Source organism: Rhipicephalus microplus, chromosome X (assembly GCF_043290135.1).
Source record: "Rhipicephalus microplus isolate Deutch F79 chromosome X, USDA_Rmic, whole genome shotgun sequence".
Taxonomy (NCBI): Eukaryota; Metazoa; Arthropoda; class Arachnida; order Ixodida; family Ixodidae; genus Rhipicephalus; species Rhipicephalus microplus.
In genome coordinates this window covers 502,165,520-502,185,895 of record NC_134710.1, presented here as the reverse complement: position 1 = coordinate 502,185,895, position 20,376 = coordinate 502,165,520, and the positions used below count along the sequence as shown (strand labels likewise).

The 20,376-nt window shown below is 44.3% G+C and overlaps 1 protein-coding gene across 2 annotated transcripts in view; it reads left to right on the top strand.

The window, feature by feature from the left end:
• The window catches only part of Arpc5 (Actin-related protein 2/3 complex, subunit 5), a 62,064-nt gene extending 46,753 nt beyond the window's left edge, over positions 1–15,311 (top strand). For both annotated transcript variants that reach the window (XM_075881013.1, XM_037412961.2), the window contains one exon: positions 15,109–15,311. In XM_075881013.1, the coding sequence (XP_075737128.1) occupies positions 15,109–15,155 (47 nt within the window). In that variant the 3' untranslated portion in view covers positions 15,156–15,311. The remainder of the gene's footprint in view (positions 1–15,108) is intronic.
• Positions 15,312–20,376: the final 5,065 nt, after the last annotated feature.

The window sequence follows — 20,376 nt, the reverse complement described above, 5'->3', positions numbered from 1 at the left end:
AGAAGCAGTTTGCCCACCTGAATGTGTCTATCACCCCCCATCGCAGCCTTAACACTGTTCAAGGCGTCATTTCACGTGATCTGATGCGAGAAACTGAAGCTGACCTCCTTGAAGGCTTTCGAGAGCAAGGCGTAGTCGCCATCCGCCGGATAACCATCAGGCGAAACAATGAAGAAGTGGTGACGCCTCATATAGTACTTACATTCAACCGCTCCACTCTGCCAGAATCCGTGAAAGCTGCGTTCTTTCACTGCAAGGTCCGCCCCTACATACCCAACCCTAGAAGGTGCTACAAATGTCAGAAATGTGGACATGGGTCGAATACCTGTCGCGGAAAACAAACATGTGCAAAATGTGGTGATCATGAGCACCCAACAGAGAGCTGTACTTCCACGCAAACAGAGTGCCCTAACTGTCACGGGCCGCACGCAGCATACTCGCGGACATGTGAAATCTTCAAAAATGAAAAGGAAATCATCCAGATTAAAGTAATGGAAAACATAACATTCTCTGAAGCCCGGAAGAAGGTGTCACTCTTCTCCGGAAGAACGTACGCTGACGCAGCGCGCCGGGGGGCCGGGCGGCGTCTAGTGACGGTGGGCACGCAATACAGCTTTGCTGATGCGTGCACATCTCTGCCCCCCACCAAGCAGCCACAGGCTGCACCAACCTTTCACGTCCCGGAGGTCGAACTTCATCAGACCCCAGGGACCACACAGACAACTGAGACACCTGTCTCTTCTGACAAACCTCCATTAGCTTCTGAGGGTCCACCGGAGGCAATGGAAGTGACACCAGGATCCTCAGCGTCTAAGATGCTGACGGAATCCTCCCAAGTGAGGCGGGGCTCCATAGATCGCCTCAGAGGGAAAAGACACCCGCCAGTTAAGCCTCCTAATAAAGGAAGCGAAGTGTGAATAAGTCACGCTCTTTTCCTCATTCATAAAAATGGCTGCCGAAAATATTATCGAATTGAATTGCCGAGGCTTACTTAAGAACTTAGACGACATCTATGAAATATTTGCACAACACCAACCAAACATACTTTGCTTACAGGAAACACACCTAAAACCCACACACACTAGCCTTTTGAAAAGATATGTGGTATACCGAAAGGACAGAAAGGGCACTTCCCATTCATCTGGTGGTGTCGCTATCGTGGTGCAGAAAGCAGTTCCGTCTCAAAGCCTCACTCTGGTTACTGACTTAGAAGCAGTGGCAATACGAACCCTAATTTTTGGACGAGTAACAACCGTGTGTTCACTATACATCCCTCCAGACCACCAACTCTCTACTAAAGAATTTGAAACGCTCATCGACCAGCTTCCGCATCCATTTCTGTTGGTCGGAGATTTTAACGCGCACCACCCTTAATGGGGATGTAGAAGAACGGATTCTCGAGGCTCCTTAATCGAAAACTTTCTGTTGTCCTCCGGCTCCTGTATATTTAATAAAAAAGAGCCAACATACTTTAACGCAGCGCACTACTCATACACAGCAATAGATCTTGCTATCGGATCTCCTTCACTCTTGGCAACCACTGAATGGGCTGTAATTCATAACCTCTATGGAAGTGATCATTTTCCTGTTTGTCTAAAATACAAAGGAAATACGAGTACAATGACTGTGAATGTAATCAGGTTTCGAGAACAGGGTGCGAACTGGACGAAATTCCGAAAACTCTCAAAACTATCGCGCTCATCAATTGAAACCCTAGGCATCCATGAATCTGAAGCGTTGGTCACAATACACATTGTACAGGCCGCAGAGCAATCCATCCCACATACATCTAACAATACACGGAACAAAAGACGACCTTGGTGGAACTCTGAGTGCAAAAATGCTCGTGACAATCAATACAAAGCATGGTCGAAATTCCGCAGGTATCCTACAGTCGAAAACTTGGTGAATTTCAAGCGTGCAAAAGCAAACGGTAGACGTGTCCGACGAGAGTCTAAACGACGGAGCTGGCAATCCTTCCTCTCATCCGTGAACTCTTACACTGACACACATAAGGTCTATAACAGAGTAAGAGCACTCCAAGGGCACAGCACTCATTCGATGCCCCTTGTTAGTACTGCTGGTGATACACTTGAACACCAGGCAGATGCCTTAGGCCAACACTTCGAGTATATTTTTAGCTCAGCACATTATACAGACTCCTTTAGGCGATACAAACTTGCCGAGGAACGTAAACCTATTCGTGATGACAGGCCATCGGCGGGAGGGTACAATGCCCCCTTTACTATAGGTGAACTAAAGGCAGCACTGGCAAAGTGCGGCAGCTCAGCAGCTGGCTCGGACAGAATTACTTACGGCATGCTGAAACACCTACACGAAGAAACGCTTGACATCATCCTCATTCTTTTCAACAGTGTATGGTCCTCTGGGCGTCTGCCCATGACCTGGAAAAAGGCAGTTATCATACCCATCCTTAAACAAGGAAAAGAAGCCACACTTGCTGCTAGTTACAGGCCTATAGCGCTGACCAGCTGTTTGGGCAAGGTGTTCGAAAAAATGGTGAATCGCCGCCTTATGTATTACCTTGAATACAATGGCCTCCTTGATCGTCATCAAGCTGGATTTAGGTCTGGCCGGTCGACAACTGACCAACTGGTAGCATTTGAATCCTATGTCAGGGATGCCTTCATTCATAAACAGCACTGCCTATCTGTATTTTTCGACTTAGAGAAAGCTTACGACACGACATGGCGTTATGGCATTCTCCGTGACCTGCGATCTTTTGGAGTGTCAGGAAACATGCTGAATACTATTGAAAGCTACCTTTCTGACCGTACATTTGTGGTTCGTGTTGGTAATGCCTTATCGAAGTGGTTTACGCAAGAAAATGGCGTCCCCCAGGGTGGTGTTCTTAGCTGCACACTATTCATCGTAAAAATGAACCCCATAAGCACCAGTATGCCTAGAACAATCTCCTACTCTGTATATGTGGATGACATTCAGATCAGCTTCAAATCATGCAACCTAGCCACATGTGAACGTCAGATTCAGTTGGCAGTAAACAAGCTGTCAAGCTGGGCAGACAAAAATGGGTCTAAGTTTAACTGTGACAAGACTGTTTGCGTACTCTTCTCAAAACTACGTGGCATAAGGCCACCCCCCAATATTTCAATTAACAGACAAACCATAACTACCAAAAAAGATCACAAATTTTTAGGTGTTGTGGTTGATGAAAAGCTCAGCTTTGTTGCACATATCAAACAGCTACGACTTAAATGCTTGAAAGCCTTAAACCTGCTCAAGATTCTCTCACATCAGTCATGGGGCACAGACCGTGACTGTCTGCTGAACCTTCTCAACAGTGTAGTGCTATCACGTATCGATTACGGCTCGGTGGTTTACGAGTCAGCGTCAAGGTCTGCACTGAAGATGCTTGACCCAGTGCACCACCTTGGGCTTCGGATGGCCAGCGATGCTTTCCGAACCAGCCTAACAGCCAGCCTGTATGTTGAGACAAACCGGTGGTCACTAGAACGGCGACGTCAGTTCACAACTTTCACGTATGCCACCAGGGTGCTTTCCCATGTCGACCACCCAGCTCGTGCGCTATTGCAGGATACATCAAACGCCCACCTGTTTTTGAGGCTGCCATCAGCTACACCACCTTATCCCCTCAGAGTGGCCTCACACCTTGAAAATATGCACATACCGGTCTCCAATCTTCAACTAACCTCTCACAAGGACACTATTGTGCCATGGGAAATGCAGGCTATCGATTGTGACTTGTCATTCCTAGAGGTACGAAAAAATGGCCACCCAGTCGCGATCGATCAACACTTCAAGTACCTGCAGGCCAAATACAGGTGTGCTGAATATTATACTGATGCTTCCAAGTCCTCCGCAGTTGCATGTGCGGCACACGGTCCCGCTTTCTCTGAATCTAGAACAATGAACGAACATACCAGTATATTTACTGCAGAATGCTATGGCGTACTTTTAGCTGTAACGCACATTTTAAAGGAGAAAGAGCCAGCCTCGATCATATACACAGATTCTCTCAGTGCTGTGACTGCGCTGTCCTCCACTAAGATACTCAAAAACCCAGTTACTAATACACTTCGAAAATGCATCATGTCAGCCCGCAAATCTAAGCTCAAAATCACGCTATGCTGGATTCCGGGACACTGCAACATTGCTGGCAATGAGATAGCGGACAAACTTGCGAAGTCAGCAGCACTCCGCCCATCAGTTGACGTAAACACCATCCCGTATGAGGACCTGAGGCCACTCATCATATCCCAAATGCGTAGACAATGGCAAGAAGAATGTAATGCAGCAAACGCAAACAAACTGCACTTAGTAAAGCCAAGAATAGGAAGGTATCTGACTGAAAAACGTAACAGGCACCAAGAGGTTGCACTGTGCAGACTCAGGATCGGTCATACACATGCAACACACTCGCACCTTTTAAAGAATTCTCCAGCACCACATTGTGCAAAATGTGGTGATGAGCTGTCTGTCGTTCACGTTCTAATTACCTGTCCGTACCTCGAACCAGAAAGACTGTGTCACTTTTCAAAGCTGTACAAATGTCACATTCCGCCTCATCCACAATTTTTTCTTGGAGACGATCCCTTGTTTCTTCCAGAAGTAGTCTTGAAGTTTTTAGCTAGTGTAGGCTTCCTACATTCCATAACATATTCTCACTAATCTCAGCCTCCTCTCAATCATGAGGGAAACGCTGAGACTTTTTTTTTTATCAAATGTCATGCAGCACGCACTCCTTGTCTTGACAAGGACTGTTGACGACACGGCATGACTTTGTAAAACCCATAAGCGTAGCCCGTTTTAAACCCATCACACATAGTCACTACACCCAAGTTTAAGTTCTATACACTACTCTTTTACTCTTGCCACCCTGAGTAGACATTTTTTTTATAATCAAATCGACCAAAAACCGTGTGTTTGGCGCTCTTTGGCCTGAGTTGCCCTTGCGCCACTAAAATCTACCATCATCATCATCATGCCTCTTATTGCGGCACAAAACAGAAAAGCTGTGAAGGACAGTAGACAGTCTTCTAAACAAAGTTTTTATTTCTAAATTGAGTTTGATGAAATTTTGTGGGTTTCTTATATTTGATTGCTGATTTCAAATATGCTATTATAAAGTTTAGTTTTCAAAATACGAAATATTTTATGTAAGGGAGCAAGTTTTTTTTTCTAAACTAATTGAGCTACAAAGTAAATTAGCATAACACAATAATATGAAATCGGATCTGATTGTAGTGCAACAAAAATGGATGTTCTAAATCGATTTGAACAAAATTTACGGTACGTTAACCAAGTGAGCCAATTTCAAGCTGGGATTTCACTGGCAAATGTTCAACATACCATAACTTTTCGTCTAATAGGTTTAGAACATTCAATTTTGTTGCTCTGCAATCAGCTCCGATTCCAAATTATTGTGATATGCTTATTTACTTTGTAATTTTTAAGTTTAGAAAAGTTGCTCCCCAACAGTACATGAAATATCTTGTATTTTAAAAACTGCACTTCATGCAAAAAAAATAATTTCATATATGAAATCTGCACACAAATATACATAAAGTCGCCAAGTTTTTTCAACGTTGATAAAAAAAATTAAGTGCTACGTCTCGCCAATTGAAAATGAAGTCCCTAAAGTCCGCCGTAGTCATTAGCTACATTTACATTAGCTACATTTCAGAAACTTCTCTCAGTACCTGCACCTGTCTGACTCGGGGAGTGGTGGCTCAGGGAGCCGGGTGGTCAGGGACTGCAGAGTTTGGGCTGCCTAGTATTTCAGCTTCACACTGGGGCTTTCTACCAGTCAGTAGCATGGTGGCTGCTGATCGCTCGATCCACTACTACATGTAGGGAGCATGTTGAGTCTCTTCGCAGAACTGCTTGCCTTTTTTTCTCCCTGTTGAGGTGTTGTTCATTTTCAAGCGACTCTTTAAGGCCTATAGAAAGTCTTGCATAGCTTTCATGCACGACAGCGCTCGACACGGTTAAGTTACGCCGGCAAAAAAAAGAATCTATAGTCTGGCGTCATGGCATAGACGGCGAACCGGGCGACATCCAACCTCAAGCATGTGCGCCGAACATGCTTGACTATACCTAGGCCGATCGCACATGGGACACAATCAGTTGGACTGTCGCCTGTGTGCCGGTTACAAAGTGGCTAAAAAAGGTACATCACTGTTTTTGCTTCTGGCGGTGCCACCTGAACAGTGTTTGGTGTGTGTTGAGGGGGGCGATAACAGGCTTCAATTCGATCTTGTGTAGCCCTACTAAATGCTGATGTATAGAAATACGGCTGCCCCCTGTAGAGAAGGGGTTTTTGTGAAGTTTGATGTATCGGTGGTCAAGGCGTTGAGTGGCAAGATCACACTGTATACAAGCCATTTTCTGGTGTCGGTCAAGAGAGCATAGAGTGCATGTGCACGTACCAGCACTCATGACCGTGCCCTTAAAGTCGGAGCAGAGTTGCTATTCAAGCCACACAGGCTTGCCTTTTCCCTTGTGGCATCCCTTCATGCTCCTTGGCCCATTGAAAGGTGGTTGGGCCTCCGAGATTGAGCAGCAATTGGCAGCAGACCACACACAAGGTGATGTTATCACATGCACCATCTGTGTGAAGAAGATTGTCACTTTGTCTCATCTATAGTTCAGCCGTGTTACTCGCAGGTAGAGCATACGTTTTTGGAGTGATTTTATTGATTGGGGCTCTATACAGAACACGACGGTGATTGCAAAAACCTGTTGAAATTGTGCATATAATTGGCAGTAAAAAAAAGATGCAAACACCGTAGTAGCAGGCTTGCCGTTTTTCTGAAGAGCTGCATTCTCTTTGTTAAAAGAATTCGTTCATTAGAACAATACAGGCCTTTTCTATTGGTCTAGTTTCTGCCTTTCGTACCCTTATTAAAGGCAGTATTTCCTTGACACACCTATATGGGCTGGGCAGTATCGTAATAGTATCTTGGAGGTACTTTTGAGTATTTAAATTTCTCTATCGAGATTCATTTGTAAAATGTACTTGTATCTCACTATAGTGAAATACTTCTACGATGTTTCTATTATATTAAGATACAGTGCAGTATGCGGTTATCTCACTAATTTTTCACAGAAATGAGCTAATCTGTTTCCAAGGGGGCAGGAAGACATCTTTTTCCCTATTTCAATCAAAAAAGCTCAACCAGTTATCAACACAGTGAGGGCAGCAAAGGGTTCCCCACACACCCAGAGTGGCACTTGGTATAAGCAAGTGTCTGATGCCTTTGTGGAAGGAGTACTGTCATACAAAATTAATAGGCTTGTGGGAATAGTGAATTTGAGGTTCAAAGCATATAGAGCTTTGGTTCGAATAATTTCGAATCGTACTTGAATAGTATATGTCAGATATTATGGAGGACCCAACTAACCTGCACAATATTTTTTTAATGAAAACAAGGCCTACGAAAATGCCATTCTTTTTGGAAGTGGGAACAACTTTGACTTTTGGTAGAATGCAAGTGATAACCTGTAAAATATGTTACTTTCTAAAATGTCCTATACTTGCAGCATATGAGGCGGTATGTCAAGCTTTTAAACGTAAAATAAATGAGGAATCAATGTGAAGGTAATAGAGTAGTAGTGCTGGGTATGCAAGCGCTTGAGTACCCAAGCGGGCATGCCTTATAGCACCGCATGCCCAAATGCAAGCCGCACGAAGGTCACAAACGCTCGCAGGGCCATGTCATTTTGTCGTGAATGGACTGGTTGGTGTTTTTTTACAATTTGAAATGTTAAACCAATATTAGGTGACTACAAAACTGCACGATTGATTGATATGTGGGGTTTAACGTCCCAAAACCACCATATGATTATGAGAGACGCCGTAGTGGAGGGCTCCGGAAATTTTGACCACCTGGGGTTCTTTAACGTGCGCCCAAATCTGAGCACACGGGCCTACAACATTTCCGCCTCCATCGGAAATGCAGCCGCCGCAGCCGGGATTTGATCCCGCGACCTGCGGGTCAGCAGCCGAGTACCTTAGCCACTAGACCACCGCGGCGGGGCACCAAAACTGCACGAAAAAGCGACAAGAAACAGAGAAGGCACACACACAAGGGCAGCCTAGCAACTGAAAGTTTATTGAAGGATACACATATACACATATACATATAACTAGCAAAAATATATACCGTAATTACTCGAATCTAATGCGCACCTTTTTTCCGGTTAAACGAGTTCATAAATCGCATGCGCATTAGAATCATGTACGAAAAAAAAACGCAGCGTCTCCTGCGCCGTAGCAGCCAGCCCCACACAGAAGTGGCTCCTGCGCCACACGGAAGTGACGTCACTTCAAAAATTATTACCTAAAGCTAGTTCAATGTGTAAATTATTCATGTGTAATGCATTAAACCTACAAAAATTTTTGGAGCAGGTGTTTAACGAGTCCATCAGCATAGGTTTTTTAACTAAACACATATTACAAGTACTTTAAATGCAGGGGGCGCCATGGATGCTGTGGCTCGCAAAAGGTAAACACTGCAAGATAGTAGCTTCCTGCGATGTGTGTTGGTCGTTCTGTGTGTAGGTGGTGAAAACTCCGATGAAATCGTGGCCATAGCCTAGACCGCCCCCAAGGAGGACCGGAGGCACTGTGTCGTCGCTGCTTCATGTGATTGCTCGATGCCCAGTTGAACCTGGTGGTTGGAGCTAGCGCGGCTGTCCACCGTGCCGCAGCTTCATCTGAGTGTGTGCGCCATAAAGTTTTTCAGTATGAAGTGCGTATTGTTGTTGGACGTACTTCATTTTCTAGATTGCAATGCCCAGCGTGGTGCTGTCAAAGGTGAAAGTGTTCTTGCTGCCGAGTTTTGCTTGTCGCGAAGGACAAGGTCGACGATGAAATAAATGCTTTCACACAGTTCACGTGTGACTTACCGGACGCACATGCATGAAACTCTAGTGCGTCGGCGAAGTGTTTTTGATGGATGGAAACAACTTTATTGTAGTGTTCTTACGAAGCCTGCGATCTCCGAAGGCCAGAATTACTGCATTGCCGGCTGTTTTGTCAAGTGCGAACACGTACGGCCTTTCTCATCCGTTGCTACGTAAATGCTCCCGTGCTGTCACGGGCCGTGCATTTTATTCAGCAAGACAGACAAGCTGTTTTGTAGTTAGATGGGCTAACGCCATCGGCACTCGCTCTTGGGCATCGTTTATCAAGTGTTGATCGCCTAGAACATTGCGGTGGCACGTCAGTATTTTGAAGCGGTCTGCCGGTTACCTCGTCAGGTGATGGTACACTGAGCAACATAAAAAAAAGTTGCCCGAGACTACGTTAAACTGTGGAAATCAACATTCCAGACACCTGTGTCGAAGAAACCAATGCAGCCAACTGTATTTAAGTTTTTCGTGTCTTTTTGCATCACGCCGATTAAGAGCAGTAATTCGCAAAACACTTTATCATAATAAATATAGTCAATCCTGCGAGAGTCATCAAAGATCCAATATTAAAGGGTCTGTGGACGGGACCACCACCAGCAGCAGCAAGTCGGGTGACGAGGAAGCGTAAATGTTAAAACAATTCACGCGTGAACAAAAAAAGAAAAAGTAACGATGGCTGCAATGGGACCTAAACCACCGACCTCACCAGCTTTTAATGTGCTGCTCTAACCAACTACGCCACAGCTGCCGATCGATTTCGGTTGTCAAACAAGCTGGTTTCGTATTGTCACGCTGGACCTAACTAACATTTTTTGTTTAGTTTTACATTTGGACATAACTTTAACGACTTTTATCGTAACGTTTAGCTGTACTGCTAGACACTCCCGACTATTCAAACGAAGCGCCTAACCGGAAAAGGCATGGCGTCACTTCCGTGCGGCGCAGCAGCCGTTTCGGTGGGGGGGGGTGGCTCGTGCGCCGCGTGGCGCAGCAGTCTCTGCCAAAAAAAAATGAGTACGGTCATTCTATTGCCTTCGGCATTTCTAAAATGGCCGCCCCCTACGTGCATCGGCATGGTGCGTCGGCCATTTCTGCCTATGTGTTTCATATGTGCGGCACTTCGTACGTGTGCTGAGGAGTTCATCATCTTGTAGTGCATTTACATCGACGGCATGGAAGGGCCGACTCCAAAAACTCGACGAGTGCACCACGATGCCGCTTTTAAAAGAAAAGTCATCGCCTGTGCCGAAACAGACTGAAATCGGGCCGCATTGCGGTCGTTCGGAGTTCCCGAAACGTGCATGTGGGACTGGCGGAAACAAAAGCAGAAGATTGTCGACGGCAAAGATTCAGGCAAAAGCTTCAGTGGACCACAACAGGGTCGGTTTCCGCAAATTGAAGAGCTGCTCGCCTAGTATGTGCTTGGGAAGCGAGCGGCACAGCGTCCCATGACGACAGAACTGCTCTAAGTGCGGGCTATGCAGTTAGCTTTGGAAGAAGGGCTAACGCGGAGCCAGTTCAAAGCGAGCAGGTGCTGGCTAACTAACTTTATGAAGAGGAAAGGCTTTTCCTTCCGAAGGCGAACGGGCATATGCCAAAAGTTGCCGGAGGAGTACGAAGAAAAGCTTCACAGTTTTCAGAGGTTCGTCCTAAACTTGCAGCACAACGACTACCTGCTTGGGCAAATCGGGAATGTCGATCAGACGCCTCTGTACTTCGACATGCCTGGCACCACAATCGTCGAGAAAAAGGGGGCGAAGCAAGTTCACGTGCTGACATCGGGCCACGGTAAAACTAGAGTGACGGCAATGCTCTGTTGCACGTCAGATAGGCCCAAGCTTCCCCCGTACCTCATATTTAAACGGAAGACGCTCGCGAAAGGAGTCGTTTTCCCGAGTGGTGTGATCGTGCGGGCCAACAAGAAAAATGGGTGCGCGTTGCAATCGATTTCTTACTTTTTTTTTTTTTTTTTCATCGTGGAAACCGGGTGCGTGTTACAATCGAGGGCGCGGTAGAATCGAGTAAATACAGCATATATATATGACGTGAAAGATCAGAGGTTGGCAGTGAGATAATTTATCATTAGTTGGCGCAAAGTCACCGAAGGCCTCTCAACACATGTGTCTCCGTGCTTGTGTATATAAAAAGCCTCAGCAACTTCTCTAGCTGTCCTATCCCTCTGCCGGGACAACACCCTTGTTTCGCGAAGTAATGGGTAACACTTGAAAGCCCTGCAATGTAGGCACAGATTCGACGAAGGGTGGGCCTTCAGCAATGTCCTGTGATCCATTAATCTGTTATTCATTTTCCAGGTTGCCCAATATAGCACTTACCACATGACGAGGTGATAAGATACACCGCACCCATTCCAGATTCAACAAACGTTTCTGGGTGATTGACCTCACAATCACACCACTTTTTTTTTCTTTGCCTTCAATTTTTCTATCCACCTCTGCAAAGACTCGGCCCAACTTATTCTTGGATGAAAAACGACATTCACACCGAATTTGTTTCCCACCTTTTTCATACGGTGGGAGAAGGCATGAAGATGTGGAATGCACGTGAAAGGCAAACCTTTATCAATGCCCACCATGTCATTAATGCACTGTTTGAGTTTCTTTAATAATATTTCACTGAAAAGGCCCAGCTTCCCTTCTGGAAAGTTCGATAACCTAAGCCTAGTAAGGTGGCCATCAAGAGCCTCAGACATTTGATGCGGGCACAGCTTGCACAAAGCAGATTCGAGACATGAAGTGGTGACACCATTCTTGACTAACTTTGAGTGACAGGAATGAAAATCAAGAATGGGCTTCACCGACCTAGGCGTATACGGCCAGCACGTGTGCTCTTGCCCAATCCTAATTTTCAAATCCATAAACTGAATGCAGCCATCTTTCAGGAACTCAAAAGTAAATTTCAAACCCCGTCCCTTCTCTTTAAACATTTTCAGCACATTGACTCTGGAACTCACATAATTGTTCATTTCAACAAGCACCAGATAAACATCAACGTATCTCATTGTCTTGAGTGCTAAACTTTCTAAGCATCCTAAGATTCAGTGTTAACGTCGTTTTTTTTCGTCTAGGAATAAGTTGGGCCGAGTGTACTCAGCAGTAGATAGGAAAATTGAAGGCAAAGGAGGAAAGTGGTGCGATTGCGAGGTCAATTACTGGAAAACGTTTGTTGAATGTGGAATGGGTGCGGTGTATCTTATCCCCTTGTCATGTGGTAAGTGCTATATTGGGCAAACTGGAAGGTGTTTGAATAACAGACTAATGAATCACAGGGCATCACTGAAGGCCCATCCGTCGTCGAATCTGTGCCTACATTGCAGAGATTTCAAGTGATACCCATTACTTCGCGAAACAAGGGTGTTGTTCCCGCAGAGGGATAGGACAGTGAGAGAAGTTGCCGAGGCTTTTTATATACACAAGTATGGTGACACATGTGTTGCAAAGCCTTCGGTGACTTTGCACCAACTAGAGAAAGATTATCTCACTGCCAACCTCTAATCTTTCATGTCATATATATATATATATTTTTTTTTGCTAGTTATATATATGTATCCTTCAATAAACTTTCAGTTGCTAGCCTGCACTTGTGTGCGCACCTTCTCCGTTTCTCGTCACTTTTTCGCACAGTTTTGTAGTTATGAATTACCAACTCGCCCAGCATTCAGTATAGATGCTCGAATGAAATGAATATGCTTCCAATAAAATGTTCTTAATAGGATAAAATTGTCAGCCTTACAGGGGAAAAAAACGTTTTTTGTACTTGTCAAAGTTGCAACTGAAACCAGTGCTGCAAATACTCATGGAAAACTTGTGGCGGTGTGATCTGTTCATTTTTGTCTACTGAAGCCACAGCTACTGCCGCTCCATCAAGTGGCACCAGCTACGGACAAAAAAAAAAAAAAAATATATGTCCTCCAAATTCCAGGAGCAGCCATAGCTTCTCTGCCGTTTGCTAAGCCTACAGCATGGATTATTTGGATATGGCTCTCAAAGTGTCCTGAATACACACGAACATAGGTTGGCAAAAAATATGGAACTCACTCATGAAATGAAATTTGCCTTGAGGACTCACTTGCTCTCACTCAAATTTTTCTCGTACAGGCTCAGTACCATTTCTTTCAAGCGAACTCACTCGGACTCACATTACTTGTGTGTACTTTTTTTCCTTTGAGGTCACTATGCGGGGTTTTTGGGGTGTATAGACAGAATGCCTTAGCCACATGAAACACCGCTGCAAAAAGAAAACGAAGTTGGATAAATTGTGTAGTTTCAGCACAGAGACAAGTGTCGGAGGAGGTTGGCTTTACGAGACTAGCTAAATGACGCCATATTACGCCCAGCAATATCGGTTGTGAAGAAAAAGAATCTTTTTTTAATCGTGGAATTCATCTTAAAGAAATGCAGTTGAAACTTTGTGAGTGTCTAGCGTTGTATATCATAGCATTTGTCTACAAAATCTGCTGATAACCACATGAGTGTATTTAGAATGTTATTTCATAAAGTACTATATTATTCAATGAGTATTCTATTTATTTTCTACGAAAATAGTCACTGAACAAGATTTTCCAGAATGCTCAACGGCATGATGACATTATTTTTTGCATCATCTACTGAAATAGGGAGTGCTCCTAATATGTCCCGCTCCATGAAGTTTGCAATGAATCGAAATATTTCTAACTCTTCACAAGAACCCCAAAATAATTATTCGTGTCCTTGAATGTACAGTCGAACCTCGATATATCGAACGGCACGGCGATCGCGAAATAGTTAAATATATCCAGAATTCGATATAAAAAATCACGAAAAAGATACGTCAACAGCTTGCTGAAAACAACCAACGAACAGTTCAAGCGTGGTGCAGTAAATACTCACTTGAACATTCAAACATAGTATTTATTGTGTTGGTTTAAAATATTGAAAAAGAGTAGCCTGTTTTTTGTTGGCCATGCCGTGTTTGACGACTGCGTCCTCCATGTAGTCCAGGCGTTCCATAAGTGACAGGCCGGTGCCTTCAATCGCGCCGCAGTGGCGGCGCATAAGGCCCAAGGCATCTACGACCTCAGCTGATGTCGGGAGCGGGGCACCATCAGCGCTTGCAGGATCCACCTCGGCAGAGTCTTCATTTGGCTGCTCAGCAGTAGCTTCGGCGACAATCTCCACATCTGTGAGCTCCGCCTTCGGAGTTAGGCCTGTCGCGCGCTGTGGTGCGCGACAGCCTAACTCCGAACGCACGAACACTGCGAGCACAACGACCGATGCCTGCCGATGCTACGGGGGAGGAGCTTGCAACAAGTGCTCAGTGTGCCGTTGACACCATAGAGACTGCAAGCTGCAAGGCTGCGGCGTGAGTCGCGCACATGGCGCGTCCATGCCGGCTCGTCTGACTGCTTTCCCTTTCCCGGTGGCAGCGCGGACCGTGTCCGAGACAGTGTGCATCCTTTCCCTCCTATACTTTCCTCCTCAATCTTTACCTCTCACTCCCCCTCCCGCGCGAAGCCGTGTCGGTGCCTTCGTATTGAAAGACAATAACAGCTCCGCGCTTTTCTCTTCACTTTCCTCATTCAAGAACCTCTACCGCAAGGCTGCGGCGCGCGTACGCCGCTACGTTAAAGTGGCGCTCTTGGCGCCATCGATGTGTGCAGCATTCGTAAATGCCCGCCGCTCTACCGCTACTTACGAGAGTTGCGAGAAAGCTCGCCATCTGTCAATGGAGCGCGGGCGGTTTGGGGTAGCTGAGTTCGATATATCCATTATATGTCAAACTTTGTTCGAAATAAAAAATCAATAATGCATGCGATTTCCCACGTGATATAGGAACCGTTCGATATAGGCAATAATTCGATATATCCTTGTTCGATATATTGAGGTTTGACTGTAAATGCAACTTGCTTCTCTTTCAGGATGTGATATCAGCTGCTCCAGATTGCTCCGAAATGACACATTTTGCTGCTCCAGAGTACTCCAAAATATAAAATTTTGCTGCTTTAACATGCTCTAAAGTGTGAATTTTGCTGATCCAACAATTGCTCTAAATCGGCAGACCTCAGTAGCATCACTGGCTTTCGTGTTACACCGATTTCTACATAGAGGGATCAGCCATTTTGCTTGAACAGTATGTTATGTAAAAAAAAATACTGAATAGCTAAGTATTTAACTGCATCATTTTCATTTGCAGGCTTATGCAGCTGGTGGCATTGGATCCATAGTGCGCGTCATGACTGATCGCAAGAGAGTCTGAGGGTGCTACTAAAAGGGTCTAGATTCGATTGAGCCTGCTGAAAGTGTTGATGGTGCCAGCACCCAAGGCTGTATATAGGCATGGCAACATAAGTTATATGTGTACTCCTCTTGTGTAGTAAATGCCTGTTTGTTTGTCAATTCTTTTGTGTGATGTGAAGCTATTATTGTATGCTTTTGGGGAATTCATTGTGAAGAATGGAGCTAGAAAGAAACAAAAGACAGCACTCGTCTTGTCTTCTTGCCCTTTTCTTCATGCTCACGTTGAGTTGAGCTCAAGCTGTACAGATACTTCATGCACCAACATGCCCACTCAGCAGTACTTGTACTTTGGTACAAAAGTTTTGGTATTCAAGAGCTCGAAACAGACAAGATACAAGTGACAGATTACATAAACTCGCCCAAATACCGGTGTTTCTAAAGAGAAAGCGTAATGGATGCAGACATCACTGAGGCCTCAATTTGTAGTACCTTTAGGCATTTGGGATTGGCTATAGCCTTGTTAATGTCATCATTGTGTTGTTGTCATCAGACGCAAACTGTTTCCTTTACATGTTTTGTTGTGATGTGGCAATGAAAACTATTTGTTATTTATGAAGGTAACACATGGTGAAATTTAGCATGCACATGTCATTTGGTGCCCTGATATAACTGAAATTGGTTTTGAGCTATGTAATGTGGTTTTTAAGTTGCAACACTTGTAATCCTTTTGGGATGACTCATTGTCATCCCAAAATTAATTAGACATGAGTTTGTCAAAACTTTTGCATAAGAATACTATTCGCAACACACAAAAAATTGAAATGTCCTGGGCATATTGTATGACTAACAACTTTTACAAAAGGCCATTTATAAAAATATATATGATGTGCACACAAATATTGACAGCTTTACGGCACTCACCAATGTCTCAGTCCAAGTTCAGAAAATTGTATGGCTATATCTTCATTTGTCGCAAATGACATGGGGATGACTAACAGCAACTGCTCAAAAAATCATAGCTGAAAGAAATTGGAATTAAAAGCTTAAAAAACGGAACTCTGAAGGGAGCTGGCTTTATTTTTCATTGAAGAAATGCAACCTTGTGGCTATCGCAAGCTCAAATCTTTACGATGATGCCAATATGGTGGCCCTGTGCATAGGAAAAAGGTGATTTGCATTTTCTAAAGTTCAATTATCACATAGCTTTTGATGACAGCCCACCAGTAAAATGCTTTCTTCTCAACTTCCACGACTCATCTTGGTCTAAGATTTTGCCATGATGTAAAGCATGGTCTCAGGATTGCTAAAAAAAAAAAAATTGAAAAATTGATCATTTTGACCAAGTTTACCATTCTCATTGCCACGTCTTGGAAAACAGTTATGTAAAAGACACCTAATTGGTTGGTCTTGTGCTTAAGTAATACAAAAAATATATCTTAAATTCAGGGCAATCTCACAATTTTCACACACAAAAAAGGTACAGTCTGCTTTTTTTTACATGCATCTTCTCTCCAGAAAAGCCATTATTGACAATAGTGACGGACTTGAGCGCACAGATATTTCACATATTTAATGCACAACATGTGCACACCTTTGCAGCTTCACATCATACCTTGCCATTCGTGCCATAAAATAAATATCTAAGTAAACGCAACAGAAACTTCGTGTGTATTAGAGTCGGGAAGGAAGAAAAAGAAAGGAGGGGGCATTACTTCACCCGAGTGAAGCCCATTGTGTCGCCCCATCACGTTATGGAAAGTAGGAGCATCCGGTAGGTTTTAGTACTCTTGGTAGTAATCAGTCTTTGAACAACCTGCGTGTGCAGGCCGGTCTGCACCGAACGAGCGTGTTTCGATTAAAAGCTACCAAGCGCCGTACTTCGAAGCATCGATAAGTCTCGTTGCTGGTGTTATTTTGCGCAAAACGTCGCGTGTTGGGCCAACAATTCTGGCTTCAAAATGGCATTGTTTGCTAAGGGTGCTTGCGTGAAGTCACGCTCCCTCCTTTTCTTTTTCCCTCCATGATTACAGTGCAGGATTTGATGATCATGATGCTCTTGGGATCATTGGCTCCTACCCACTCAGGAGAGGGTCAGGTGGGTCATTGTCTGAAATATTTAAATTCCTAATGAACGTCAGTTGGAATGAAGAATGATAGTTCCACTTATAACCGCGTGTTATTTGGCTGCCAGACTGAAGCAGTGATAGCTTTTTTTTTCTTAGAATTGTATGCCACCAACACCTAGAAACTAAAACTAGGATGTACCGTTCAATCCAATAGTTCTTACCCTTACCATGGACCTAATTAGTTAGGAGGATGCTAATATAATTCTTGGCCTGAACACATTTTTCTAGTTTCTCGATGTTTTCTTTTGAGATTTTGATTTGCAGCTTCAATGGAGGCTAATGATTTCTCTTTGCTGTTAACATGCATATTGTTCTTGCCTGGCACTTTGCCCTTATTTCTTCAGACAGCTTGGATGTTTCTGAAAACTTTGTGGCCCTTTCCTGCTGCCTCTCTTGGCACAATGTGCTATGCTGCCACAAGACACTACCACACATTGAAGGAGTAGATCTAAGGTTATAGTGCTTTATAGCTGTAAAACTGGGAACACTCATGCAATACAATCCAGATGAACATCTGGTGTTTAAAGACATCTGTGCCACTCTGTGAATGTTGCGAGACATGAATTGCCTTGTCTTTGAAAATAGCATGACCTGAGACATGGTCATGGCTGCAAAAATAAGGCTTGCTTGAAATTGACTCTTTGCTGATTCTGGTTCTTGCAGCTTGTCTTGTCATGAGTAACAAAAGACCAGAGTACACCAAGTGCAGTTTCTTCAAAAATTAATATGCATCGTGGCACTGGTACTGTTTATATTTAACATAACTGCAGCGTAGTGCAGGCACTTCACATAACTTGTATAAAATATACTTTTTAAATGTACCATGCATGCTGTTTCATTGCAAATAAAGCTACTGTTATAGACATAGCACTGGTTGTCACGACAATTAGAGGTGTGCGCCGAGGCGGTTTCGACCGGCGGCTGCGAGGGGCTGGCTTTGAGTCGGCGGCGGCGGGGCATGCCGGGTAAAATTATCGGTGGTGGCGCACGGCCCCTTTTTATCGGCGGCGGCGGCGGCGTGGAAACCGAAACCACAAGTTCAAAAATCTCTTTACTGCGTCTTTTTTTTTTTTTTTGCTTAATTGGCTGAAATTCAGAGCTTTTAGCACTAACTGCAAAGTACGACATATGAGATTGCTGGAAGAGAATTGGTAAATATTTTATGAATGCTTTGTTTTTGAGCACGCACACTGAAAATGGGGGAAAAAGTGGTGTGAGAGGGGTACTTATCCCAAGTCGTGTACAGTACATTAATTTTTGGGGACGTTTTGACCACCCGTTTACCGTTCGTCAAATACGCTATAAAAGGTACACGATCACGACTACGTTTTTTCCTTTGCATTTTATATACTTCAGTCAGTTCCCTATCGCATATCATGATATTTCATATATTCTTTCATCAGTTCCCTCTCGCATTTATTTTTGCTGGGTATCGTTAAAAACTGGCAAGCAACTGCACTCTCAGTCGAGCAGGCGAGTCTCCTCCCAATAATGTGATGGACATTTCAGGTTATTTGAGCGTCCCACCTGGCCTATGCACACTCTACCACAAAACAAGGAATGGCTAAAATACTTGTCCCTTTCTTCTTCCTTATACAACAAGGAAACAGTATACGATATGTACGATGCATCTAACAAAATAATGACCCCTTAAATGTACACTTCTTTCCTCATGTTTGCGAGTAATTCGGTTAATCTATTACATGGCCACTTGTACCTGCTCCTTGATTTCCAGATTTGATGATCTCACAAAATCGCGAAAGCATTGCATGGCGCTGAGAATTCGGCAACTTTTTTTTTTCTCGCTATGAGAAATCGCGTACTATCGCTCGCCTACTGTACACACCTTAATGCGTACCTGAAGTTTTGTCTGTTTCTTTTTTGACACTCTTTTCGTTTCAACTCAACCTTGGGGCCTTACAATGGGTGACTCAAACGCTGCAGCTTTTCAACGAAGGCTGCCCGATTGCCGCCTCATTCTCTCTGCGATTGTAGGTATGCGTGACCCCCTAAAAATGCACGTTCTTTCTACTAAGAGTCCTTCCATATAAACAAATAGTGGGGATGCTGTTGGGGGAGGCGGTTACAAAACAGCAATTTACATTGCCAGTGTCAGAAAAAACTTTCCAGCTTTTTTTTCTTAAAGTAGAAGAGATATGAAATGGCATACATGTACTTGTCCGCGGAACACGTTGTTGGGTCGGTCCGGCGCAGAGTCACGGAGAAAGCAGTGACCCCTTCCTCTTCCTCCTAATACAAGAAACAGGTCGCCGGAGGGCTGTGGGCCTGCTGATGGCCAACCAAATATTTGCTCCCGACACGGGAAGTGGGGCGCTTTGCAACCCGACGAGGCAAGAAGTTCGACGAAAACTACTGCAATGGTTCCCGGCTTCCTGGCCACACTACCCTGCTTAAGGAGAGCGTTGTCACGTCGAATGACAACCATGGATGGATGTATGGATGGATTGATGTGGCTGTACCCTTTAGATCGGGCGGCGGCTAACGTCACCTAGCCGTAATACTTAGTGAACCACCAACTAGATTTATCTTTTTTTTTCCCTTTAAATATTGAAGTATAGGGCTGGTACTTTGCAGTCAATGGTTTAATTTTCACTCGTGTCTTGACTTTAGCCACCAATCAGATAACCTTCTTGTAGTTAATTCTACCCACTTAAAATCTATTTTGCTCTCCCTGTCCCTAAACCCCAGTGCTTTGAAAAACTCTGCGCCATCATCCTGAGCTATAGGGTAAGGCCCTTTACAGGACGTTATCAAGTGTTCGCCCTCCCTGTCCCTAAACCCCAGTGCTTTGAAAAACTCTGCGCCATCATCCTGAACTATAGGGTGAGGCCCTTTACAGGACATTATCAAGTGTTCCGCAGTTTCCTCCTCCTCTCCACATGCACTGCATACCGTGTCTACCCCTTCGTATTTGGCCCGATATGTCATAGTTCGCAATACTCCCGTCCTGGCCTCAAACAGAAGAGAACTTCCTAGTATTACCATAGATCCTTTCCTTGGCGATTTCCTGCTTAAACGTTCCATAGATCTCTAGTGCGGACTTCTTAATCATGCCCATTTTCCACATGTCAGTCTCC